The sequence below is a fragment of the Tiliqua scincoides genome, chromosome 3 (genome assembly GCF_035046505.1).
Source record: "Tiliqua scincoides isolate rTilSci1 chromosome 3, rTilSci1.hap2, whole genome shotgun sequence".
Taxonomy (NCBI): Eukaryota; Metazoa; Chordata; class Lepidosauria; order Squamata; family Scincidae; genus Tiliqua; species Tiliqua scincoides.
In genome coordinates, this window is record NC_089823.1 from 59734062 (window position 1) to 59761397 (window position 27336).

Sequence of the window (27336 nt, forward strand, 5' to 3'; positions counted from 1 at the left end):
GATTGGAGTAGTGACAGGAAACCTTGCACCTATTAAATTACTGCCTTTCAAGCAGTTATTAAAGGCACAAGTTTTTCTTAGGAAAGAAGTTTGCAGCCTGATTGTTGTATACCTTATAAGAAAATCATATTATAACAGCAGCCACATTAATGCTGGTACAAATAGTAATAGTAGGGTGCTAGTGAGGAAATGCTACCAGCGAGGAAATGTCATCATTTGGTTACCAGTGCATTAGAAAAGAAAACTGTTCAGGAACTACCAGTCAGTCAGACATGGGAATTATTCTGCTTTAAGAGTACCATGTATGATGCTGTTAACACTGGGCTGCATTTTTGAAATGGCAAATTTGATGCCTTTACTCAAAGCCAGTTATACAATTGCTAATAGGTGAGCCCACAAGTGCTTTCTCCTCCCCTTTTCTCACTATCATTCGCAGTTTCTCTGTTAGGAAGGAGGCACCTTTTGGTGCTTTGTTCAGACAGCAAAATGTGATAGACCAGCAGTGGCATCAAAGCTCTCATCCCTGCAATCGCTTGGACAGGGATGCCTGCATTCAGAGCTGCATGCCTGCTACTAGAAAATGCCAGAATTCTTCTCCTAAACTCCTAGGATCTGGATGCCTCAGGCCTAGTTCTCCCAACAACAGATGAAGAAATGATGAACCCATTCTGGACTGTACCACTTCAGGCCATGGGGGGGCGCTATACCATTTCAAGCAATGGGGCCTGATTCAGATTGAAGGATTGAAAACTCATCCATACCAAACATACAATCATTTAGGTATAAAGAACTGGAATGTCAATGACAAGATTAAGCAGAAACTCTGACCCTTATTTCTCAGTTTCTAGTGTGCAAATTTTGGGGGGAGGTAGGGGAAGTCATGGAGCAGCAATTCCAGAATACGTGGTCTCACTTAGGGAACAAATTCAAGAAACCAGCTCACCTCTACATTTGCTATTTGTGCTAACTAGGCCTTCGTCTCAGAATATTACTGGACTTTGGATTGCATTTGGATTGTAAGAAAACAGTGTATTTAGCCATCCACACATAAGCCAGTATTTCATCATTAAGGAATTTAAAAAAAGGCTATGGAATGGCAACTCCTGCGACGCCGCTGGAACCAACCGTATTGGCTTCTGCCTTTCCATTGGACCATTTCAGTGACATGGAGAGGGGGGATTTGCTGCATGGGTAACAGCCTATCCTCCATACCTACTTTACCCAGGCTTCGCGCACTGGAGAGGACACTCTGTTCCAGAACCACCATTCAGAGCGTGACACCATAGTCTTCCGAGACTAAAGGATGCCAAAGCAATGGAATGAACCCAAGTCATGAAACATTGAACAACCTACAGAGGGAAGACCACTACTAATTGATTTCACTAAACTGAAAGGAAATTTCTCATAAAATATTTCAAGCTGAGATATGAATGGCTGTACTAAAGTCAAACAAACCAAAACCACCACCCTCACTGTTGTCAGTTTTGATATGCCTACAAGTTCTAAGAACTAATCCCCATTATTTATTTTTTAAAAAACCCAGTTAAAGTATATACATAATCTAAAACAAAAATGCAATACAGCATGAAAGCAAAAGAACAGTTAGAAGGCAGAATGCACCATCTTGTGGTCAGCCTGAGAAAAAATATAAAGAATGCTCAAAGATGCCTGTTGTTTTATGGGACACATCAGAGTACTTGTAAAGTAAAAGATTATCTATTTCTAGATCAATCATAATAAGGTCTTCCCTTCCTTCTCCCAAAACACCACCCAAGTGGCAAGTGCTCTTGTGAATTGCCAGGAGGCTCTTTCACTGTGTTCATTGTGAGTCTCAAAATCTGGCTTTCCAGTGTTACACAGCACAAGGTAGGGATGCCCGCAATGTTCTGCCTAAGGTGCAGACTGCACAACCATGCACTTGTAGCTGAGCTCCATGGAACTCAGCTACCTGGAAGTTGGTCATGATGTGGTGACATCATCTCTGAACATCCTGAGGTGCCTGGCGCTGCCATGAAGTCATGAAAAAGCTCTGCATAGTGTGTGTAATTCTTACAGGGAACACTGGATGCCCCCATCCAAGACTGACCTATAAACTTTAGAAAGCAGCATCAATCTCCAGGTGACACCTGAAAGCAATCCTGGAGATTTTAACAGGGCCTCCAGGAAATTCAAACATTACGTCTTGCCGTTAAACAAATATTCAGGAATAGTCTTAAAGTTAGTAAACCTATCACAAGGTGATGGCAAAAAGCCTCTCAAACTGGGATGAAATTAGTCATATGAATTAGCCTGCATTTGGAAAGTAATGCCATGTTCTGAGAAAAACAGTTGCTGGACAGCATCTCTGAAATTCAGCACATTAATTCATTTGCTTAAATTAGGGCTTAGTGTTTATAACATAGTGATGCACTAAAAAGGTTTTAATTGAACCTTAATCAGTTTTCAAAACATAACGACAACTGGTCAAAACTAAACAATTATTAAGCATATTGCAGTCATATTTACACTTATGCAAGAATAAATCTAAACTCAGTAGCGCTGTTTTCAAAGTTAACACCTGTAAGATTGGAGTTCAAACAAGAGGGCTTAGCAGCAAAACACTCAAAGATTTTTAAACTGCTTTCCGAATAAATGTTTTTCTCTTCTTGCCCTTCCTCAAATTAAACACAATGCTAACTGAAGTTAATACTGAAACATCAGGGCTTAGAGCCAAGCTTTTAGGGAGCCAAAGTAATGGATTGAATTGGACAGACACACACTGCCTGGTGGCTTGTAGGATTAGCGCTATAGTTAGCTGGCAAGGCTAACTTTTACATAGCTGTTCGTAATTATTATATAGTCAACAGTTAATAAGGACTTTGTATGGAAACTAATTCACCAGCATCATAGTAGACAACAATGGAGGGGGCACAGGGAAAACAAATACAATGAGGGCTGTGCATTCTGCCCTCTGACTTGAAGAATGATGGAGGATGGAACAAGATGTGCCTTGGTCTCTTAGTGTGTAAGGAGTTTGATTATGCTTTAGAACAGTGTTTCCCAAACTGTAGGTTGGGGCTTATCTTTGAGTTGTCAAGGGTTTTTGAAACATTAAAAAAAACTTTGTAAGGTTTTACCCAGTTTGCAGAAGAAAATTGTTAGCTGGAATGCTAACCTGTGGAATGAGGTACTCTTCATACCCCCCAATTAAAATGTCACATTTTCCTATTTTCTGTAGTAATTGGTGTGCCATAGCTCATGTGTGAAGCCAGCCTTTTTTCTGGGCTGGAAGTCCCTATGCACATCTTGCTCTCCAGTTTAGCTTTCTGGGTACCCTGCAATGACTGTAAAGGTTTGTAGGAACAATCCTTGAACTCCATTTCTGGGGATAGCCTAGCAAATGTTTACACATATATACTATATGTATGATCTCTTGCAACCTTGGGAGTACCTGATTACACAGGCCAACACACATTTTGCTTCCTTAAACACCAATTCCTGGCTACATTTGGGGTGCCGATTCCAAAAATGGCATCCGTTTTGCCCTATCACGTCTAGTTTTGGAGACACAGCATAGCCTTTTTAGTGAATGGTTCAAGCAGTTTCCTCATGATGATGAGAAAGCTGCTTGAACCATTGGCTCTACTATACCTCCAAAACTAGACGTGATAGGACAAAACAGATGCCATTTTTGGAATTGGCACCCCAAATTCATATCAAACCACCATAAAGTTTGGGGAAAACTTTTCTGACCCTTTATTATTAATAAATAAAATATTTTTCTCTATATATTTTTGTCTAGTGGGTCGTGATAGAAATGGGACCAAGTGCTAAAGTTTGAGAAGCACTGCTTTAGAAAGCAGGGATGGGTCCCCACCTGTGTAAGAAAAGATTTCCACTCTAGTATAGGATAGTAACTTGAGTTCTTATGAACCATCATGATTTTGTAATTTAAAGCAGAGTGATTAGGCACAGAAGTGTAAATATAAACCAAGCTCATGTTCTAGTTTCTTCTTGTAAGATGCAGGCCCAGCCAACGCTTTGCACATTACCTTTCTGTCTCCAGCTGGCAAAAGCCTAAATGCGACCATACATGGATAGTTAAAGTGCTATGCCATGGATCCAGCAGGCATACTATCCAATACTATCTTTTTTACGCCCTAGGCATGGACTCAGTGTGCATATGTGTGCGCGCGCACCTGCGCCCGTGTTTTGGTTGAGCCATGATTACATTCCTACAAAATTGAGGGTCAGAAAAGTTTTTCCCAAACTTTATGGTGGTTTGATATGAATTTGGGGTGCTGATTCCAAAAATGGCATCCGTTTTGCCGTATCATGTCTAGTTTTGGAGATATAGTATAGCCTCATTAGTGAATGGTTCAAGCAGCTTCCTCATGAAGAAGCCATGGTGTAGGCTTCCTCATGAGAAAGCTGCTTGAACCATTCACTAAAGAGGCTATACTGTTTCCCAAACTAGACATGATAGGGCAAAATGGATGCCATTTTTGGAATCAGCACCCCAAATATACCCAGGAATTAGTGTAAGGTTTAAGAAAGCAAAATGTGTGTTGGCCTGTGTTATTAGTAAATAGAGAGCAGTAAATTTGCAAGTTTTATACAAGTCCACATACATGAAAACAGAAGTGGACAATCTTAGTTGCCTTTATCCAAAGACAGCAACCTTATACAACTTAAGAGATAATCTGATCTCTATATTTGCTTGTAAATCATTCTCTATTGTTTCTCTCTGTCTTAACAAGCAAATGCAGAAAAATGTTGAAAAACTGCACACATGGTGCGATCTGACATTATAGGGTGTAAAATGGCACCTCATTCCATCTTCTACAAGTATGGTTGCATCCCATACTGGTTTTGCATTGCTTTTGCAAGCTACATTTTTCTCCCTATTTCTTCAAAGAATTATTCAGTTGACCTTTTGAGTATGAGGTGAAAACACTAAATAACACCACCTCTTGTGCGGACCAGTTGAACAGGTGCCTTCTCTCAAGTTGAGAGTGCACTGTCATATGCAATCAAGCCATTTAGTGGGCATGCTACAACCATGGCACATGGACTAAGCAGGTCTGAAGAGAAGGCTGAGGCAAGGATGCAGATAGTCTTAGGCAGAAGCAAGGACAGCAAAAGACAGTAGGAGGAAGTAAAGGGAGCACAAAGCCAGAAAGAAAGGTGAGGTTGGACCTAGCCAGCTATAATTGAAGGCCTGTAGGAGGGTCATTGCATGGATCAGGCGACACCACCACCACAATCTGTACAATCATCTGAAGAATTGATTGTGGTACAACAGTAGCAAACATACCAAAGAACTGAAGTGATAGCATGGTTGGTAGCTGATATTGGAAAACAACTATAGAAGGTTCTAGGAAATCCATTTCCTTCTGGCCATAAAAACAAATTGCAACTTTTCATCAACCAGATAAATAGAACTGTTTTTTGCCAATTTTATTTCACCTACTCAGAAATATATCCTACCAAAATAGCTGTGAAGGAAAAGGTAACATTTGCTTGTACGTCCAGCTGCACTACAGCTAAGAAACACGACTATATATATATGCATCTATTCTGAAAGCCTTTTACTGATGAATGGCGGCTGTTTTTAATTTTTAAAGGAACAGAAAATAAGGATGAAACAGCATGATGTGCCCCAATTAGATGTGAACAGAATGTGCTACAACATAATGAGAAATCTGTGATGACTAATGCCACCTAGGTTATTTGGAACATGAAAGGCATTCAAGTTTGGCAAACTGCATGAGGCTTCAAATTTAGAGGACAGGCGATTAAGAATAAGCACAAAGACCTGCAACAAACACACTTTTGCAGAACGATTTTTAATTCCAGTTCAGCTGCAGATTTCCTGTTTTAGTTTTTATTGAAACACTGAGTATTTTGAGTAACTGAGTATTCAGGCCCCTGTTTCAAAATGACAAGTGTAAGATACCAGAAAATGGTATCCTATTTTATAACCTATTTTGGTTATGGTCCTATTTTATAACCTGCAATCAATGACTTTATCAAATCGAGTTCATGTTCTACAGTTTCTTCTTGTAAGATGCGGCCCAGCCAACACTGTCTCTCCAGATGGCAAAAGCCTAAATAGCTGCTACCATAGATGGATGGTTCAAGGGTAGCCAACCTGCCGCGAGACTATCTTTTTCAGAAGAAAGAGGTTTGTCATAATCCTCACTAAGCTGCCAAAACTATCAGAAAGTATATAAGGAATCTAAAGGAGAATACTGCTGAAGCAAGAAGGCAAGAGATAATACTGATAAGATCATTGTATTTCAGTAATTTAGAGAACACAAGAATTAAACATGAACTATAAGAAAACATTTCTTTTTGTGAACAGTTTCCAAACAATCTCCTCCAACTTCTCAAAAAGCATTTCCCTTCTTCAGAAGTCTGCTTTTTCATTCTTCAAGAGACTGCAAAAGGCATGATGCTCTTAACTGAAAAAGACTTGCCATGATTCCATGAGTCCCCAGAAGTCAACAACAGGAAGCTCATATCTCAGTATTGAAATTAGTAGCATTTCTAATTTTTTTTTCAGCCAACATTGTGGAGAGATGCAAAACTTGATTCAACCACAGATAACCGTTGCTCCAGTGCTTTCAGTATTGTTTCTGCCTGTTAAGTATATTAAAAAGAAATCTCAATTTTTTAGTAATGTTAATTTCCAATAAAGGTCCCAATCCAAAGATCCACGAATACATTGCAAGGCTCTCTCTCTCTCTCTCTCTCTCTGTGTGTGTGTGTACAGATATATATCTGTCCTCCAAGAGTCCTCCTGCCACAACACCCTAGGTCAGGGGTGCTCAATAGGTAGATCGCGATCTACCGGTAGATCAGGAGGCAAAATGAGTACATCGCGGAGCCCTGTCTCTCCAAACTGTTAATATGTCAGTTTCGTCTAGTGACTAGACGAAACTGACATATTTAGCTGACACTAAACTGACACTGAAACTGACACTTTAGCTGCTCTTCAGGCATGCAGCAACAAAACTGATGAAACTGACAAGACTCTAGTCAGTTTCATCAGTTTCATGGCACTGCATGCTGGAAGAGCAGGAGCTAAAGTGGGCGGCGGCGGGAGGGGGAGCTGGGCTGCACTGGACTGAGGCGCTTCCTGGGGCTCTGTAGCGGAAGGGGAGAGGGGCGGGAGTTCGAGATGGAGTTGCTCTGATGGCGGTTGCCACGGGAGGCCCCGAGTGACCCTCCCCTTCCAGTCAGGTCCAGCCCAACCCAGCCCAGCCATGCCCGGTCCAGCCGCCCCTGTAGGAGCCCAGAGGTAAGTGCTGTGGCCACTGCCACTCTCGGTCGGGGCTGACAGGTGAGACGACCCCCCTGGCCCCCCCACCGCTGCAGGAGGAGGGCCGGTGGGAGCAGTGTCTCCCCCGCCTGCCGCCTGCACGCGCAGCCCCTCTCCATGGAAACGGAGCTAAAGTGGGCGGCGGCGGGAGGGGGAGCTGGGCTGCACTGGACTGAGGCGCTTCCTGGGGCTCCATAGCAGAAGGGGGAGGGGCGGGAGTTCGAGATGGAGTTGCTCTGATGGCGGTTGCTGCAGGAGGCCCCGAGTGACCCTCCCCTTCGCTTCCAGTCAGGTCCGGCCCAACCCAGCACAGCCATGCCCAGCCCAGCCGCCCCTGTAGGAGCCCAGGGTGTCGGTCGGGGCTGACAGGTGAGATGACCCCCCTGGCCCCCCCGCCGCTGCAGGAGGAGGGCGGGTGGGAGCAGTGTCTCCCCCGCCTGCCGCCTGCACACGCAGCCCCTCTCCATGGAAACGGGGAAGCCCCCCCACCCCTTCCGAGGAGGACCTGTGACGCCTCCCTCTCCCTGCTGGTCTCGGGGCACAGCCACAAAGAGTTTGGGAGGCAGGAAGTGGGGAGCTCCTCCCCCCCGTAGTGCAGCAAGGCTGGGCATGTGCTTCTTGGGGGGACCTGTGGCTGCCCCCAGTATGTGGGGTGGGGAGAGAGGAGAGGCCTCCCGTGTGCTTCCTGAAGCATCTGGTGGGCCACTGTGGGGCACAGGAAGCTGGACTTGGTGGGCCTCCTCTGACCTGGTCCAGCAGGGGCTCCATACATCAAAGGGGGTGTCTGTCAGATGCTTCCTTCCCCCCTGGTAGATCTCCGGGCCTTGCTGGGTTTCAAAGTAGCTCTCGAGCCAAAAAAGTGTGAGCACCCCTGCCCTAGGTGTTGATTATGCCTTTTGGATAATGTTTCTAATGGTCCTTCTGCTAACTTTTTATCCTCATGGACAGTACTGATGCCTTACAGGAGACTGACACTGTCAAAGGCTGGCAGCCGGAATTGTCTGAACACTACAGTATACTACAGTATATTCACACATTGCTTTCCAGCCAATGCTACCTAGAAAGCTCAGCACCTGTGTGCAAGGACTAAACATATTTGTTGATATACGGTCAGTTTCATAGGGTCCTTATTTTCTCACAAGTATAAATCAAAGAAGACTCTCTTTTCCATTGGTAGTTTTCTTCAGTGCTTTCTACTCACATCACTACCTTACTCCTTGGAAAACAAGACAAATTTAAGAATGAGTTCTACATAATCCTTCTAGTCTAATAGCAACGTATGAATACAAGATAAATAGAGCACCGCATCTTACCCTTCCTAATGACTCTTCTAAACTAGCTCTACTTTCAAGGGTGAGGGGTTCTTCATCAATTTCAGCTTTTTGTTCCGAGGACCCTAGGGTATAACTTAGACATTGTACAGTTATAAATAACATGGAAATCATACTCTACAGGAATGAAAACATAACTCAAATGTTTACTATGTTTACGTAAAATGTTTACGTAAAATGCCATTTACTAACAGCAGTCATAACCATAATGCCTTCTGCAACAAAGTAGTAAATCCAATAATTAAAATATACTGCTAAAATACTCATAGGAGTTGCTCTCCTACCAATCTGTTGCAAGTACTTAGCATCTCAAATAGAGTCTTCCAGCTTGCCAGAGTGGGAACCCTCCACCCAAAGAATGAAAGGCAATCCATAAACGGTGAACTTGGTGGTAGAATCAAAATAAATGTCTAATAAGAACTTTACAAGCACTGTACCTAAAATTAAAACTGAACAATTCATACAAAAATGCCACAACTCTTCAAACAGAAATAGTTAGTGTAGTGCGATACTTATGATTGCACTAACAGTTGCTCTGTTTCATCTTTTCACATTTGTATGAACGTATATAGTCATATAGAAACATCTGTACTCTGAGCAATGCATACTCAGTTACAGCTACACTGAATAAAAAAACCACCATCTGTTTTGCTAGTTGAAATCAAAGGCCTTCAGGCAAGATTAATAAGAGACTGATAATTTCTTGGTACACATTTAAGGAGAAGTTTGCATCACTGGTAAGGAAATATTGTAACTGGAGTACTGCCACTAAAATCTGAACTGTGTTTACATGTTGCTCTCCAGCCACTGCTACCTGGATTGCTTAGCAGCTCTGTGCAAGGAGGTGTGCTGTTTTGCTGGGCTTTTTTTTTTTTGGGGGGGGGGGGAAATTCTATGTGTGCATTTTTACTTCTAGGGAGCCACAGTCTTCTCATTTCCAGAGCGTGAAGGATGCCCCGCCCCCGCTTTCCATTGTTGCTGAGCATCAATTCTGCATTCTAATCAATACTGTGTGAATCCTAGATGGGCTACTGGATCTCCTGAACCAAACCTTATCTCATGGCAAGCATGGTCTGTGTTAGGTGCTCTTCATTTATGCCCTTTTGAATATCAGCAAAAATGAGGGCCAAGGCAGACATGGCATTTGTCCACCATGGAGGTATAACCATTAGAATGCAAAATGCTCTTAGGACAAGCAGCGGCACAAAGTATAGTGTTTATTGCTTACTCCTTTCTTTAAATTTCACAGTCTCCAATCAGTCCTTGTGCAAGAGAAGCAGCCACCCAGTCTGAGGCAGATCCGTTTTAAAAATAAGGCGTAACCTGTATCCACGGGAGTTTCGTTCCAGAACTCCCTGCAGTTACATGAAACCGCAGATAAGGGCAAACACTTCCCCCCCACCCTCCAGAGCTGAAGGGAGCTCTAATCCACTCACCTGTGGAGGGTCCTCTGAGCCCAGCACACAGACATCTGGGCTCCGAGAAGACTCCAGAGGCACGTGTGAAGGGGCTCCCCTGTATTCAAATCACCAAATTATGTTTCTCTGGCAAATCAACGTGTTTCTCTTACCTTTCAAGGGAGTCAACACTTAAACAAAATAAATCTCGTTTATAGTCAAGATGTCTTGGGGTGCATCTGTAGATGCTTCCAAGTGTCATGTTACATCCAGAGCAAAACAAGGTTTCAAGCATGCTGTAAAGCAAAACATAACTTACTTAGGACATGGTAACACATTTATGGTACATGTTTGAGAATAAAGATTTTGGATTAAAGATTTAGGTAGCACATTATATTAGCTCATAGAAAATGATTTAGCCACACTGTTCAAACAATCTTTAAATCTGTTTCCAGTCATTAATCTCTGCAATCCACTTTCTATAGTTTGCTGCTTTTTAAGCAACTGTTGTCCTTCTGCCCCATTTCAGTTTTAATTTCATTCTTTTTTTCTAGCTATAGGCTGAATCCGGTGTCCCAGGATAAATGCCAAAGAAAAGGAACTACTTCAGTGAGCTATTCACATTTGTGAAAACCTTATTACTCTAGCTACATTCAAACAATCCTGCAAACCAGGGGTGGCTAACCTTTCAAGTTTAGGGCTCCTGGGCCTTTCACAATTGTGTAGAAGAGGGAATTTCAGCAGATGCAGCTTGTCATCTCACAGTTAACAAGCTGCACCTGCTGAAATTCCCTCCTCTACACAATTGGTTAAAGGTTCAAGAGCCCTAAACTTGAAAAGTTGGCCACCCTTCTCCAAACCATAGTTTAGGACTGGAAACAAGCCCAATTTAACATCCATCTACCTCCTGTTGCAGGTGCAGCTTAATACAGTATACTGCTTCTTGGTTTAATCACCAAGAACATTAGTACATTGTATGACCAAAATGGCAAGCTGTGCAAGTGGAGTTGGCTCTCCACTGTAAGGCATGCCATGACCAATTCCTACCGTGAAGCACTGCTTTGGGACAGAGCTAACTTTTACTTTTAAAATGGAGATTGCGTACCAGCCATATTCACCTGCCCTGCTCGAAAGCTTTTGTTCTTTGTCAGTAGAGACGTTGATAGTAACACCTAAAATGAGAAAGATACAAATCAAGAACAGTGGAAAAACCATCTGAGCTTCTTGGAAATCTTAACGAAGTGACATTTAGAACTATTATAATAGTTTCAACAAAAAAATGCTATCAAGAGTCAACACAGAATGGGAAGAGGGGCAGACATTGTCTTCTGACCTGATCGGCATCCCCACTGAAATGAGGAGCCTGCATTATTACCTATGCATAACATTAACAGGGTCTTCCCTTCAAAAGGGTTGTCGCAAGAATTAATTTTGATGGGGATTACAAGTCCCTTTGCAAATTCTAAATACAGTTTATGGCATTAGTGCAGCAAACATCAGTCAATGAAAGCCTTAGTCTGCAATAATCTTCATGTAAGAAATCACTAATACATATCAAAGCAGGTGTTAGCACAGTACATGTTAGTTGTGAGGGAAAATACAGCATCATGGTCATCACTGCTGAACGGCCTTTTTGGGTGGTAGCTGTCAAATCCCAGGCTCTCGAATCAGCTACCATGTTCAAAACAACAGAACTGGGAGACTGGCCTTTTAAACACACTGCCAAGAGTTCTCTTTTCAAGATCCAGACAATTGTTATATTTATATGCCACTTTTCAACAAAACACGTTCACAAAGAGGTTTACACAGCAAAAGGAACCCAGTAACAGTTTTACAGAAGGCTCCCTTTTAAACCCATCAGTGTTATAAACTTATTGTTACTGTTGCACTGTTATAATTTCTTTTTACTTGAGACCACCTAAAAATATAAAAAGAGCCCCACTGGAGCAGGTGGAAGGCCTGTCCTGCTTCCTGTAGCTCACAGCTACACAGCTGTGTAGCTCACAGTCCCTGTTGTCTTGTGTGCTTGTCGGGGGCATCCTGATTTCAGAGATGGGCTACATCAGAATGCCAGGTGCAAGGGAGGACACCAGGATGCAGGTCTCTTGTTCTCTTGTGTGCTGCTTGAGGCATCTGGAGGGCCGCTGTGAGATACAGGAAGCTGGACTAGATGGGCCTTTGGCCTGATCCAGCGGGGCTCTTCTTATGTTCTTACAGCGGCCCACCAGATGCTTCAGGGGCACACGAGGCAAGAAGAGACCTGCATCCTGGTGTCCTCCGTTGCACCTGGCACTCTGAGGTAGCACATGTCTGAAATCAGGAGGCTCGTCGCGGCTTGTGATGGAGTTTTCCTCCAGAGATCTGCCCAACCCCCTTCAGAGGCGCCAGGGCAGAGGCCAGCACCATGTCCTATGGCAAGGAGTTCCACAGGTGCTGGAGAAAGGAATGCATCTTGTGCCTGTGCTGACTCCCAACACTGGGATGGCTCCACCGCCATGTGTTGTTGTGTCAGTGGCGTAGCTGGAGGGGGCGGGGGAGCAAAGTGGAGCCGTATGGCTCCAAAGGGAGGGGCCGCTTGCTCCCTGCCAGCCTGGGAGCTCCGCCCCCTCCAACTACGCCACCAGGTTGTGTCACATGCCTGCTGCCACTGCCAGGGACAGGCCCGCCTGCGCCACAGCCCCCCACAAGCGCTGGCTGAGCCAGCCGGGGGTGACAGAGGGGCCTTGAGCCTCGCTGCAGGCCCGGGGCTGCTGCTGGGGGGCGGAGGCTCACTCTTCAGCAGGATGCAGCTGGCGTCCTCGTCGTTGCTCTCCCAGCTGAGCGTGTCCCCCACCGGGCGCTTGCAGCCGGCGCACAGGAACACCATGGGCGGCTCCTGCTCCGGCTCCTGCTCCCCCCGCTGCAGGCTCTCGGGGGACGACGCCAGCGACAGCGCCGTCTCCTCCACCGGCAGCGCTGCCATCCTCCTTCAAGCTTCCCGCGCGGCGCCCGTGCCGGATATGGCGGCCGCCACACCAGGCCGCTCTAGGACGCCGCCTCGCTTTCCCTTGCCAAGCGAAGAGGACGGCGGTCTTTGTGCGCATGCGCCGCTTTGTCGTCAAGGGGTCCCCATCCAAGAGTTTTGAGTCTGCCCTGAATCGTGACTCCTCCTGACAGTCCCATCCTCTCCACAGCTCCCTGGGAGGAGGCCCCACTGACTCTAAGGGGACTTCCTCCTGAGTAGGCATGCATAGGGTGGGGCTGCCAGGCTGCAGTCCTCTCCACACTTCCCTGGGAGTAAGCCCCACTGACTCTAAGGGGACTGACTTCTGAGTAGTAGTACATAGGATTGGGCTTTAAGGATGCTGCTCCATGAAAGCCCTCTAAGTATCTATGAAAGAACAGCTGATAAATGTTGCAAGAAGAGACAGAGCTCAAGCCTATGCATCCCAGGAAAGTGTGGCTAGGACTGTAGCCACACATCTCTCTCTCCCCTTATCTGACCAGGATAAAGTGGAGATGCTGCAAGATGTTATGCGCCTTTCCCATTCATCCTCCTTCTCCTTGCTTAATTTCCCTTGCTTAAGTGTGGGTGGCAACACACTTCTCCCCCACCACTCACCCCTCCCATGCTATGTTACAGTCCTAGCCACACTTCATCATCATCATTGGCAACCTTCAGTCTCGAAAGACTATGGTATCGCGCTCTGAATGGTGGTTCTGGAACAGCGTCTAGTGTGGCTGAAAAGGCCAATCCGGGAGTGACAATCCCTTCCACAACAGGAGCAAGTGCAGTCTGTCCCTGGTCTGTCTCCCTGGCTATGGGCCTTCCTTCTTTGCCGCTTAGCCTCAGACTGTTGGCCAAGTGTCTCTTCAAACTGGGAAAGGCCATGCTGCACAGCCTGTCTCCAAGCGGGCCGCTCAGAGGCCAGGGTTTCCCACTTGTTGAGGTCCACTCCTAAGGCCTTCAGATCCCTCTTGCAGATGTCCTTGTATCACAGCTGTCCTTGTATCGCAGCAAGGAAAGGCGCTTTCCTTGCACGAGTTCTCCATAGAGGAGATCCTTTGGGATCCGGCCATCATCCATTCTCACGACATGACCGAGCCAACGCAGGCGTCTCTGTTTCAGCAGTGCATACATGCTAGGGATTTCAGCACGTTCCAGGACTGTGTTGTTTGGAACTTTGTCCTGCCAGGTGATGCCGAGGATGCATCGGAGGCAGCGCATGTGGAAAGCGTTCAGTTTCCTCTCCTGTTGTGAGCGAAGAGTCCATGACTCGCTGCAGTACAGAAGTGTACTCAGGACACAAGCTCTGTAGATCTGGATCTTAACCACACTTAACCTGGGAGTTAGTGTAGCCACACTTAACCTGGGAGTAAGCCCCATTGACTATAATGGAACTTACCTCAGATTAAACATGGGCTGTTAAAGCAGTGTTTCTCAACCAGTGGTCTGGATACCACCAGTGGTACACATGGGACCCCTGGACTTCCGCTGCCTGGCAGCAAGACCAGGAATGCAGCACAACAAACAGTGGTAGGAAGCTCAGCTCTGCAGGCAGAACTCCAAAGTATGCTTTTTTGTGTTCGATAAAGCCCTCCTGTCCACCCTGAGGCTCTTACTGGTGTGTGTTGCCTTAAATCTGGCCTCCCAACTCAGAAGTAATTGGCAATGATGTCATTGCCAGTTACTTCTGGCAGTACTTCAGATTGGTGGATCATGTAAAGTGATATGGCAAATATTGAGAAAGGTAAGTCCTTACGCTACTGCCCCAGTGTGTGCACTATACTGTCCAGTTTTGTTTCAAAACCTTGCAAAACCAATTTGATAGGAAATTTCAGGAATGCATCAGATGGAATATTCAACTTTTAACTCTCATTGTAAAGAGTATCGACTTTTGATATTTTTGCTGGCTACCTTTCTGCCAAGATTTTTCTGATAGCTTGGCACTATGCTCTCCCATTAAGGGTGGCCCCATCCATGAAACCAACTGAGGTGGTCACCTCAGACAGCAGTTGGTAAGGGGCACCCACATCTTTCCATCCATCCCAGGTCTCCAAACATTTTGGCCAGAGGGCTGCATCAAATACCTGGCACGGTGCTGAGGGCCGGGAAAAAATTTAAATATAAAATTTATATAAATTAGAGCTGGAACTTAGATGAGTGAATAAATGAATGAATGGGATCATTCATTCAAACTCTCTGGCCCTTAGAACACCCTCCAGATGCAACCAGAGCACAGTTCCAGTCATGTTCAGCCAAGTGGGCCAGAGGCTTTCAGGGGACAAGAGCCTGACTGCTGGCCAAACTGAGGCTGGCCGGTGGCCACATCTGGCCCCCAGGCCGGGGTTTGGAGACCCATGCCCTAGATTAGCGGTCTCTAAACTTTTTGGCCAAAGGGCCGCATCAAATATTTGGCACAGTGTCGAGGGCCAGAAAAAAAAATTAAATATAAAATTTAGAATAAATGAATGAATGGGCTAAAAAGGCCGGGATTTCTCCAAGCAGGGCCTAGGAGAGGGCGGTAAAGGGGGTAATTTGTACCCTGGCCCAGGGTCAGAAAGGGGATCCAGGAACCAAAGGAGGGGGCCCAGAAATTTCCTGGAATCTTACATTTTCCAATCTCACCCAGAATCACTGCCCATATGGGATGCTGGGGACATTACTGTGGGCACATGGTAATGACTACTGCCACAAGCCAGACACATGAGGCCCAGGAATGCATACAGTTCTTTACAGTGTCACATTTGGGAGGAAACCGACCTGCTACAGTAGTTCTTTCACTAGTGGATCTGCTTACCATGAAGGAGCTGGGCAACAGCTACTGCAAAAGTCAGTTTTGGTGTACACAGGACAGTTTCCATTCTAGTGTGAGCCTCAATACAATGATACTCATCTCCTGCAATGTTTTTCTATATTTCAAAGATTTTAGTATGTTTGGTTTTCTGTACTACTGTATCTCACTGCCAGCGCTGTGCAGGCAGGTAGACCTGAGTTCTGCATTGGGAAGGCTGGTACACCTACACTCCAAAGATTATGCTGGCTATTGCCACTTTCTCTCTGCCTGTTGCCCCCATTCTGCCCACCCCCATTGCCACCCCCCCACTCTGTTTCACTCCCATCCTCTTTGGCAAGGGGCCCAAAAGAAACTTTGTACCCCCTGATAAAATTCCTCTCAGAGGCCCTGTCTCCAAGCACCAACAAAGCCCAAGAAATAAAGCACACACTGAAATTGACCCCCATTCCATCACCCCACAAGTACAACTCTGGTTGTGTTTGGTCAGCTGGGCCAGAGGCTCTCAGGGAATCAGAGACTGGAAACGGGCCGATGGAGGCTCGCCACGGGCCGCATCTGCCCCCCAGGCCAGAGTTCAGAGACCCCTGCCCTAGACTGGAAGACAGGCAGAACAGGAGAAGAAGCATGTTTCTTATACTCTAGTTCAGGCTCCTCCAAAGCCTGGCCCAGGGGCCGGGTTCAGGAGAAGCCATGCACTCTGTGAGCGGAGCTTACTGTTCCAGCGTGCCGTGGCTCTCCATGTCACCCAGTCAAGACAACGGGATGCTCTGGGCAGTCACATCTGCCGGGAAATCCAGTCCACTTTGGAGACCACTGCTCTAATCCACCACTCTTCTATAAGCATCCACTTCTGCTCCATCCTCCTATTTTCAAACCAAATGTTGAAGAGACTGGCACACCACAAGTTAACAGGGTGGTAGCATTTGGTGCAGTGCTTTAGGTGCCTTGAGTTTTGCTGCTTCCCTTGTTCTGTTTACTTTGCTATATATTATGGCTAGCAAACAGTGACATACAGCTTGTTATGTAAGCAATGGCTGCTGACATTTAGGCTCAGCCCTGCCCAATTTTTAGCACTGATGCAGCCACCAACTAGAGGTAAAGGAACAAACTTTCCTGTACCTTGCGGAAGCCTCCTTGAATGCCTCAACTCCACAGGATAAAGCACATGCCTCGTAAGCATAGCTACATTAGCACTGGAAAGTTAGATAGGATTGGGCCCATTTCCACTTTGGCACCAGGAGGCTTAGTGTAATAATCTGACCCTCATTTCTGCTGAATGGTTCTGGTTTCTGGGCAGTCCTTGAGGATCTCTCATCAAATGAAAAATGATCTACATGGTTGTGTAATCTTTTTATGGAAACACCAAAGTGTACATAACACGATACGCTTATGTTAACAGTTCTGAGCTGCTTGAGAAGTACAATTGAAATGGCTAACATGACAAATTCATCTGATTATTTTTGGTCGTATGAATATTACATGGACTACATAGATCTCATTCCAGTTGATGCAAGAAAGCTAAAAGCAAACAGATGTAAGTATTGTCACTTTTCCATACTTGAAGTAATAAAAATCAACAAAAGAAAAATGCTTAAGTCTTTCAGATGTATTTTTATTACAGAATGTGCTAATCACAGACTATAGTCTCAGTCCAGGAAACTGTAAATGTAGTAGAAAGCCGTGCAATCCAGATCTTGCTTCTCCACCCATCCCCAGCTAAGACAGAACCCAGCATTCCAATTAATGATCTGCACTGAGAAATACTCTGCTTTCAACTTCCAGCAATGGGTACATGTGCCTCCGCCTCTACAGCAACCATGTGTGGTATCCACATGTGAAAACTGATTTATGCTTTCACAATCAGCTTCTTTAGATTGGATTATTGGATATTGTGTCACGATATAGCTAATGCAATAACAAATTCAGTATTTTTTTACTCTAAAAAAAGACTTTAAATCTTGTATTTGTTTTTGTTGTACGACTACTGAAATATCTGAATATATTTCAGATGTATAAATAATTGGCATCTTTTATGAAATGTTCAATTGAAACTAAGAATGTACACCACTTATTTTAAATGCATTTAAATATGATTCATTGGTATCCATCTCAACCCCTCTAGGTTTTTTATTTTTCAAGAGGTGGCATTAAAATCGGAGTAAATAGTTCTTTTTATGCAGAGGCTACAGATTTAGACCAACCACAGATTCAGAACACAATGAGATAATCTGCATTATAAAGTGCTATAAAATGCAGAAATCTTACATTAGAATTTTGGTAAAGTGAATCTCAGCCAAATCTCTATCAATTCAATTATTATAGCTCGATGTCCCATGGCCAAAATGGAAAAAAACAACCTTCCTTCAGTGGCTATAACGAATTTAGTGATAGATAAAAGCTTATACTTTCACATCAGTCACATCATATCAATACTGTTTTTTTCTTTCAACAGATTCAATTGTCATAGCCTTCTGGGTTGGTCTTTTTGCTTTTGTGGCATTTCTCTTCTTTATTTTGTTCAAAGTATCTTGGTCTGGTTCTACACCCATAAACCTACACCCATAAAGTAAGTACTGTAATATGTTTTATGTTCTGTAGATGAAGATTGTGTATCTGTAGAAGGGATTAAGTTTGTATGCAGAGCCTGGATGAATATCCCTAACCCTCTAGCAGTGATTGCTTTGGCCACATTGCTCCTAAAATTGAGAAATATTGTTTGCTGTTACATAAATTAAACTGTGGGTACTCTTAGCTCACCGTGCCTTGCCTTGTAAAGCCATTTCACCCATTTATTTGATTTATTTATAAGGTTTCTATACCGCTTTTCTGAAAACCCAAAGCAGTGTACAACAAACACATAGAGATAAAACATCAGAATATGTTTCAAATATTAAAATAGAAACCTTAAAAACCATGAAAACAATTTAAAAAGCAACAATAAAAGAGCACAATTTATGGAGGAGGTGTTCCCTGTACTCACAGTTTCAGTTAATCACAGGGAGTTCCTAAGTGGAACCCCTGCAGATACGAGGGCACTCCTGTACTTATCATCTTAGGCGATCTCTGAAGTTATCAGAAAATATTATTCAAACTAAATATAGCAACTTTATTTGTTCACAGGATTGGAGAACTCTATGTTTCCGTGGAATTATTCAGAAAAATATTCATCACCCCACATATGCAACTAGTCTTGCTGGACTCAGCCTTATGGATAACCAAGTGGAAGAAATAAAAATATGTTCAAATAGCAGGGTACCATGTAATAATCTCATAAATACAATTTCAGACTTAATTGCAATTGAACTATTAGCCAGGTTTATGATGAAGTCATACAGAGAAAATAAATTACTCTGATGCAGGACAAGAGCATGCCCTTAAGAATAGGGAGCCAATTATAAGAGGGGGGCTACCACAAGTATGATATGACAAAATGGGTAATTATTTTCAGGACTGAATTGAACAACCATTTTAAGAACATAAGTATGCAAGAGAAGACTTTAGTCTTGTGTCTTCTAGAGGAGGAGATTACTCAACAACTGTCAGCCCAATCCTGAGCTGCCTGGGGTGCCCAGGCTCAGTGGAACCAAGAAGGGCTGCCGCCGGATCCGGGCTACTGCAGGAGGTGCCTCGGGAGAAGGCGCCACTCAGGGGGGCTTCAGGGACTGGGGTGCACTCACCAGTCCCTGCAGCAGCATCCTGGGGCTACAAGGAGCCCTGCGTGAGCCTCTGCAGGGCTCCCCAGGTCAGCAGCAGTGAAAGTGAGTGATCATGCTCTGCCTCCGCAAAACTGGAAGTGGAGGGCGATCGCTCCACTTTCACTGCTGCTTTCACTGAGTGCACCCCCAGTCCCTGCATCCCTGTCAGAAGTGAAAGTGGAGTGATCACGCTCTGATTCCGGGACTGCAGGAGGTGCCTCGGGAGAAGGCGCCACTCAGGGGGGCTTCAGGGACTGGGGTGCACTCACCAGTCCCTGCAGCAGCATCCTGGGGCTACAAGGAGCCCTGCGTGAGCCTCTGCAGGGCTCCCCAGGTCAGCAGCAATGAAAGTGAGTGATCGTGCTCTGCCTCCGCAAAACTGGAAGTGGAGGGCGATCGCTCCACTTTCACTGCTGCTTTCACTGAGTGCACCCCCAGTCCCTGCATCCCTGTCAGAAGTGAAAGTGGAGTGATCACGCTCTGATTCCGGTTTAGTGGAGGCAGGGTATGATTGCCCCACTTTCACTTTGGAAGCCTCGGGGAGCCCTGTGGACAGCTGCACAGGGCTCCCTGCACCCCCGGGAGGCTGCAGGAAGCTGTGCTAAGTGCCGCCGAGCCCCTGCAGCCCCCTGAGCCTCCTCACTGTCCCACCCCTTAAGCGGGCAGAGGCCAGGGCCCTCATGCTGGGGTGTTGCGACGCTCCAGTCTGAAAACCTCTGTGTTAAACAGTTAGTTGATATTGTTAAAGAAAAACTGCTTAAGCAGTATTTACATTTTTTATAACATACCTATAAATTTTGTATAAAATTTACATGTATAAAAATACATATAAATGCATATATACATATTACATATCAGTATACAACACATAGACAATGTCCTAAAATCCTGTTTTTCTGAAACATTTATTGAAAAATATTTCTTCAGAATTCAGCATTTTAAAATTTACATAATAATTTTAAAGTTACTCTTGTACAAAATAAGGAACTAAAATTCCTTGGTAAAACTAGGCAAGTGTGTGCAGAATTTTACTTTATTTTAAAAATCAAGATGAGAAACTATGCCACTGGTGCTTGATGTTTAGAATTGTAAGTCAGAGTGGAGAATTAAAAATGAGTAAATGTCTCTGCACAGTGAAATCATAGCTTCTTCAGACTCCCATATTTTTTGGTAGTTACTGTTTTGTTTATCATCTGTTACTCCACACTTTAGTTTAACATGAGTTATAAACATCTCTGGTTGCTCTGCTCCCAGCCAAATGTCTCCAATATAAACAGAAGTGAGGAACATGGCTGCAGCTAGGGAAGGAAAGAAAAGTTTCAATCAATAGGGTTTTGTTATAAAAAGTTGATCAATATCCTTTGTTTACTCTGCACATTTTAAATGACATGGTTTCCAATACCTTTTCTAAAATGGAAAGTTTGATATTCTCAATTACTCACAATTAATATCAATAATATTAACGTCAATTAATATTAATTTTTAAGTCATTTATTATTAATTAATTTCAAAGTGTTAATGCTATATTATGGCAAAGGGCAAATTTCAAAAGTTTTATGGAAATGAATGAAAACCATATAGTTTCTCCTTTCCTGCTGAATATCAATTACCTTTCTTCATCACGTCTTCTTCATCCAGTGCAGAGAGACAAAACCTTTTCAGAATCCCACAAAAATAATTTTTGGTCAGATCCTGAGAATCCAGTAGATGAAGCATGATTGTATTCAGCAGGGAGAGTTCACTCAAGTCCAAGGTCTTCTCTTCACTGGCATGATTGATGCTGCTGTAAAGCTTAAATATATCACTTCTCAGTTTTCCATCTTTAAGAATCTCCTCTACCACAGTGGTGTTTGGCAAAACATTCTTTTTAAACCACTTGAAAGTCAAAAGTACATTTTGTACGCTAAAGGTGCTGTCAACAAGGGACTTCACTAACCACCTGAATACTAAGTAAGCCATCTTACACGTAAGCCCAGGATTGCCATATCCATTTTGCTTCTTTGGAAGCTTTGCTGACCTATCTGAAAAGAGAGGTTCCCAGTGGACAAGTATAGATCTCACAGCAGATCTGCATTCCTCTGAATCAAACAGTTTCAGCTCAAAGACTGTTTCTTCTCCCTCTGTTTTAATTTCATTCTTCTCCTGAATGAGTTGAGATGATGTTCGAAAGGGTACTTGTGGCTTGTTTTTTTCTTTAATATATTCTGCAAAGGTTGAAGGCAAACAAAAAAAATCACAAGAAATATTTTAATATAAAGAAAACAAAAAGGTGTTTTTCTGGGGATTGGGAATCAATTGTTCTCTTATGCTTATTAAAAAGATGGCAGTGAGGAGCAGAAGAATTGCTTGAAAGATGCTGTTACACAAATCTGCCTCCCAGTGGCTTGTTCTCACAACCTACAAAATACCTGGTGACAAATTCAACCAAATCCATATGAGCTAGTTCTAAGTTTTCTCTCCCTCTTGCAATGAAGGAGAATATGCTTTCTCCAGATGAGTTATTTATGAATACAGGTACCAACTTTGCTCTTTGTGTAATTTTTCTCAATATCTGTAAAAACTGAACAGTCAACAAAACAGGAATCACATATTTTCAAGGCTTGCAAGTGCTTTAATGTGCACCACCCAAGGAAGGTAATGGCAATATTAGTTGGAAAATAATTACAGCATGATCCACATAAGAATCTTTAAGTGTCATTTACTTCAACGTGAAAGGAAAGTTTTAAGTATATACGTAACATTTCCACTGAAATAAAGAAGTCCTATTTTTGGATCATGTGTAGTTTTGCTGTTCACAATGTATCAAAGAACAGATATAATGGGTTCATTACAATACTTAAAACATGACTGATTTGTGCTTTCTTTGCAACACGGATTCTTTAGGAATCTGGATCCTAGAAGCTGCCCACCACATATGTGCCTTATTATGTATTGGCAACCTTCAGTCTCGAAAGACTATGGTATCGCGCTCTGAAAGGTGGTTCTGGCACAGCGTCTAGTGTGGCTGAAAAGGCCAATCCGGGAGTGAATATGTGCCTTAATAAAGTTAGAAAGTAACAGATCTACTTTTAGCTAATTGTAAGTATAGAACTTACTAAGCAATTCTTTAGTTTGATACTGTTGAGCAATTGCTTGCAGGTCATCCTGAAGTTCCACGTCCTTGCCAATTATGCTCCACTTGTGCAAGAGTAGCAGGACATCTTTGTTTGAAAGGACATGCTCATTCACAGTGAATCTTCCCATCTCTCTGAAGGCCTCAATAACCAAAGCACGGTATTCAAATACAGAACTTAACGTGCTGAAAAACTGAATGAGCTTAGCAAAATCCAAGTTCGCTCTGTTTGGCAAGAATGAAGAGGAAAAAAAACACACACACACACACACACATTTTTAGTGCATAAAAACAAAGAAACTTTTGTTAGGAAGCAAATAATGGTAAATTTCATTCCTACCTAAGACAAAACAAAAAACCAATTGCAGCAAAAGACTACAGTAAAATAGTCTAACATGATAGACTATAAAATGTTTATTTATTGTATTTTCTAGGCCACCTTTTCCCCAGAGGGACCCAAAATATAGTCAAATTCTACATTGTAGAAGTAATGTTTCCTAAGAGAATGGTTTGTATGCTTGTAGGGCAGAAATAGCCACCTCTCAGGCTACAATCCTATGCCGTAAACCCCACTAAACATGTATGATACAGCCCAATCCTATGGGTGCATAACACTGTTGTAAAGAGTATTCCGGCGGTATTGGGCACTTTCTGGCTGTCGCAAAAGGCAATACACTGAGGCAAGAGGTTGACTCTTCACACCACCAGACAATGGATACCCACTAGCAAGAGACTCTCCAGATCTATCCAAGCCAAGCTAAGTTTTAAAGAGGGTTGTTTGCTGCCATGCACTATAAAAGGACAACTGGTTAATTTATCAAGGATTACAAGAATTCAAATGTTAAAACGTTTAATTGACTCTAATGCCAAATAGCAATACAACAACATAATGCTCTAAACAAACAGAATAGGAGCTACTAACCGAATGTGTTTAAGTAGTGCTATCAAAACATGGAGAAATTCATTTACAAGCTGAAGAGGAAGGAATTTCTGATTCTCTCGTAGCTCCTTCCTATGAAGAGTTCTGGGTGACTTTTGCTTATCCCCTAAATTCGTGATCCAGAGAGTGTGAAGTAAGGAGACTACATGATTTAGCACCTTGTTTTCTAGAAAGCTAGAAAATATAAACATTTTTCAGTGTAGAAAGTTACAACAGTACACCATTATATCATTTTAGATCCAATTCCTACTCATCTATCCCTTCCAGGAGAAGAAACTGCACTGCTAATCACTAACAAGAACATAGGTGATCCAGGGCCCAATCCTATCCAACTTTCCAGAGCGGATACCGCTATGCCAACACGGCATGCTGCAGTGGAAGAGCAGTCACGGGTCATTGCAGCTTCATTAGTGCTGGCAAGTTGAGTAGGATTGGACCTTGAATCTGTTAGGAATTGGTAAAGTTCTGCTGATGAACCTGTACAGATGCAGGAGTCCCAAAGTGTAACACTTGCTGTGTGTGACATCTTTGCATAGCATTCTTGAGTGATTTGGGAAACTGCAAGCCAGCAATAGTGCATGATTTAATTTAATCCATGCCAGTATATTGGCCTTTGTGCTTTAGGTTAAAAATTTCTGAGGTTACAAAAGGCATAGCACAGTGGCATCAATGCTGGACAATAGCCGTTACCGTGGTTACTTAATTTATTTTACAGCATTTTCTCAAAGAGGATAACATTCCTTGGAATCTCTTAATTAATTCTTAGACAATTTATGTCCAATGTGACCTTTATATAAGAAACCACTGACCCTTAAGGAAGTTCTTAAAAAGAAGAGGAGGAGGTTGGACTTTTATTTGTTCCCAGATACTACTTCTAACGAAACAGTGTCCAAGTCACTTCTCTGATAACTGTACACTGATATTCTATTTCATGAACAATTTTGAACACAACCTCACATCAATATGGGGCAGGGAACACAGAAAATGGCTATTTTGAGAGGGGACTGACTGGATGGCAGAAAGTGGCCCAGAAGTTAATTCTGGAAATAGGAAAAAATATCTGACCACCTGCCAGACAATAGTCCTAGCAGCATTTTCTGAGAGAGAAGGGAGAAGAGTACTGTGTGTGATAGAAAACTGATGAATTCCAAGATAAATGTAAGCTGAATGAGAAAATGTTAAAGAAATTCCATTAGCTGGTCAACCTTATATACTGGTCAATCTTATATACTGTTTAGTTTTCTGTCCTCTGAAATCAAAGTCCTCATATTTGGCTTTGATTCATAACCTGAGAGACTTTAACTTCATAAACTAGTTTCACAATATGTCTCTCTGTTTTAAGATTAACTTAACACACCTTGAGTTAAAACAAAAGATGGGGTGTAAGTGATTAAATAAAATATGTATGAATTTCTGCAGCTGCTTTATAAAGTCACACCACAGTTCTATTTAGCTCCGTATCATCTAACAGACTGATGGTGGCTCCCCAGGCTTTCTAAGCCCTACCCAGAGATGCCAGAGGCTGAACCTGCAAATTTTTGCATGAAAGGCATATGTTCTACCACTGAGCTACAGCCACTCCTGAAAGAAAATCATTTAGGGATTTAGACTATTTTAATTGCTTCCTATGATCTCTATAATTCAATGGAACATGCTATGCTAATTACTTTCGATTTCACATACACACTCACTTTAATTGTGCAAGAACACATTTTATTTAGCACAAAGTCATGAAGAGTCTTTTATGTACCTTTTTTCTAAAATAAATAGCACCCATGTTAAAAGGCTATGATCTCTTATTAGCTCATAGGCAGCTTTCGTGATGCAAGCAGCATTTTGTAGGGTTTCCAGAATCTGAAACTGAAACAGAACAAAACATACCATTACATAAGTCCCAAATTCTTATTATGTAGCTGTTTTCAGCCGTTTTCAGTCTTTAAAAGTAAAGGAACAGAAACATAATTATATGTAATTATCTGCAAACATAATTAGTCTGGTGGCACCTTAAAGACTAACAGATAGATGTCATAAGATGCTTTGTTCTTTCTGCTTCAACGGACTAACATGGCCACCATTCTGGAATTGGTAATCTAATTATCTGGTAAGTGTGGGAATAATTCAGCCACATGCATGCATCCTGGGAAATGCAGGATGGCAGATATGCCTACCCCCTGTACCATCACAACTCATAGATCATGGCAGTTTCAGCCATAACCAAGGATCTTAAATTTACTAGGCTGAGCATCAGGTAAGCGCAGTGGCTCCCTTGACCACCCATGGCTGTTGGCCATGACTCCCCTTCATGTTCCTGAGGGTTGAATTAAATGCAGATCTTAAAAATATATTATTAATACACAGCAATATACATGCTTTATAAATGATCAGCTGCTGATCACTGTTGGAGACAGCATGCTGGAGTAGGTAGATTTTGTTTGGTCCAGGAAGACTCATTTTTTTAAATTTGTAAGCATACCAATAGAATTGTTTTATCAAATGAACTTTGTGAACAACCAGTCTGACTAACATTACACACACCCACCCCTGTGGACCCCAATCCAACTAGTCATTTCTCCCATTCTCCTTGGATAGGATTGAACCCTTTATTAATTTAATGAAATTAAATTTTTCCAGCAGCTGGTGGGGAAAACAAAAATAGACCATGAAAATATATCAGAGCTGATAAGGGTTTGGTTAGGAAGCTGATTTGTCTCCTATACTAGGAGATGCACAGCCCAATCCTACGCATGCCTACTCAGAAGTAAGTCCCATTAGAGTCAATGGGGCTTACTCCCAGGAAAGTGTGGATAGGATTGGGCTGGCAATCACTTCATCAATGGCTGATAAGTATTCCCTTCAAATAGCAAGATTCATCACTTTAAAAATACAGCCTCTCCTCTTCAGTCAAACAACAAGATTAATAAACCACTTTAAAAACAGTACCCTTTTCCTGCTGGCCAAGTGTGTACTTCTCTCTCTCTCTCTCTCTCTCTCTCCCTCCCCCCCCCCCCCGCTTGCCAACTGCATGGAAACAACTTTAAGACCCCTGGTGACTGGTAAAATAGGAAGCGTTTTATTTGGAGAGGCAGAGGAAAGCAGGAACGTTTGCAGATTGAAAGGGGGGAATGGAAGAGGGAGGGGGTTGAAAAGAGAGATTTCACTTTGATGAGAAGTGATCCCAGGCTGGGAACTAGGAACCAACCAGACAAGGATCAAGGAGGGTTTCTTTCTGACAGTCAGCAAGGACAAGGACTGCAAAATGAGCATGCTTGGTACTTGCCAGATGGGGGTTGGAGTCGAAGAGCTTCGGAAACAACATGCAGCAAACACAGAAGGTGGCAGCATGGAGTGGAGGGAGAAGAGGGCAGTGACTCTCAGAAGGAGCAGCTGAGCAACTCCTGTTTCTTCTGCTTTAAAAAAAAAGCGCAGAAGACGGGCTCGTATTCTGCCCAGGGGTGTGACTGTATCGCTGTGAGAGGACATCCCGCGGCCTCCCCTTTGAGTTCCTGGCACCTCCCTAAGGAGCCGCGCCTCACAGTTTGAATAACACTGGGTAAGTGGATCAGGCAGAGGGTAGGAGACTGTAAGAGTGAAGTGACCCACTCTGGGTAGGACAACTAGCAGGTTCACATCTAGCTGCAGTCTGGAGGCAGGGATGTCGCACATCAGGCATGTGCTGTGCCCTAAGACTTTATTTTGGCAGTATTGCCTGTTCCTACTAGTACGCATGGATCCTTTCCATGCACATTCTGCAGGAGCTAAACCTTGTTTCCAAGAGAAG

At 43.4% G+C, this 27336-nt stretch overlaps 2 protein-coding genes across 2 annotated transcripts in view; both read right to left on the minus strand.

Annotated features, from left to right (window-relative positions):
• Positions 1–5855: 5855 nt before the first annotated feature.
• MIS18A (MIS18 kinetochore protein A) lies at positions 5856–13022 on the minus strand. Its single transcript, XM_066622116.1, has 5 exons — positions 12807–13022; positions 11140–11206; positions 10208–10330; positions 8620–8713; positions 5856–6624 (listed from the first exon to the last, which is right to left on the minus strand). The coding sequence occupies exons 1-5, from the start codon at positions 12994–12996 to the stop codon at positions 6544–6546; spliced, it is 555 nt and encodes a 184-aa protein (XP_066478213.1). The 5' UTR covers positions 12997–13022; the 3' UTR covers positions 5856–6543.
• A 7454-nt stretch (positions 13023–20476) lies between these two features.
• The window catches only part of URB1 (URB1 ribosome biogenesis homolog), a 72514-nt gene continuing 65654 nt past the window's right edge, over positions 20477–27336 (minus strand). The window contains exons 35-39 of the mRNA XM_066619827.1: positions 25309–25418; positions 23541–23732; positions 22602–22843; positions 21117–21710; positions 20477–20804 (exon numbers count right to left, since the gene is read on the minus strand). Coding sequence (XP_066475924.1) covers positions 20587–20804; positions 21117–21710; positions 22602–22843; positions 23541–23732; positions 25309–25418 — 1356 coding nt within the window. The 3' untranslated portion in view covers positions 20477–20586. The remainder of the gene's footprint in view (positions 20805–21116; positions 21711–22601; positions 22844–23540; positions 23733–25308; positions 25419–27336) is intronic.

Bases quoted from the DNA above. Each gene is read 5' to 3' on its own strand.
- MIS18A (XM_066622116.1), bottom strand. From the start codon at position 12,996: ATGGCAGCGCTGCCGGTGGAGGAGACGGCGCTGTCGCTGGCGTCGTCC. The intron at 11,207-12,806 runs GTGAGCCTCCGC...TTCTCATTTTAG, and splicing joins CAGCTGCATCCTGCTGAAGA to GTGTTACTATCAACGTCTCT. The intron at 8,714-10,207 runs GTAAGAGAAACA...ACAATGTCTAAG, and splicing joins AGTGTTGACTCCCTTGAAAG to TTATACCCTAGGGTCCTCGG.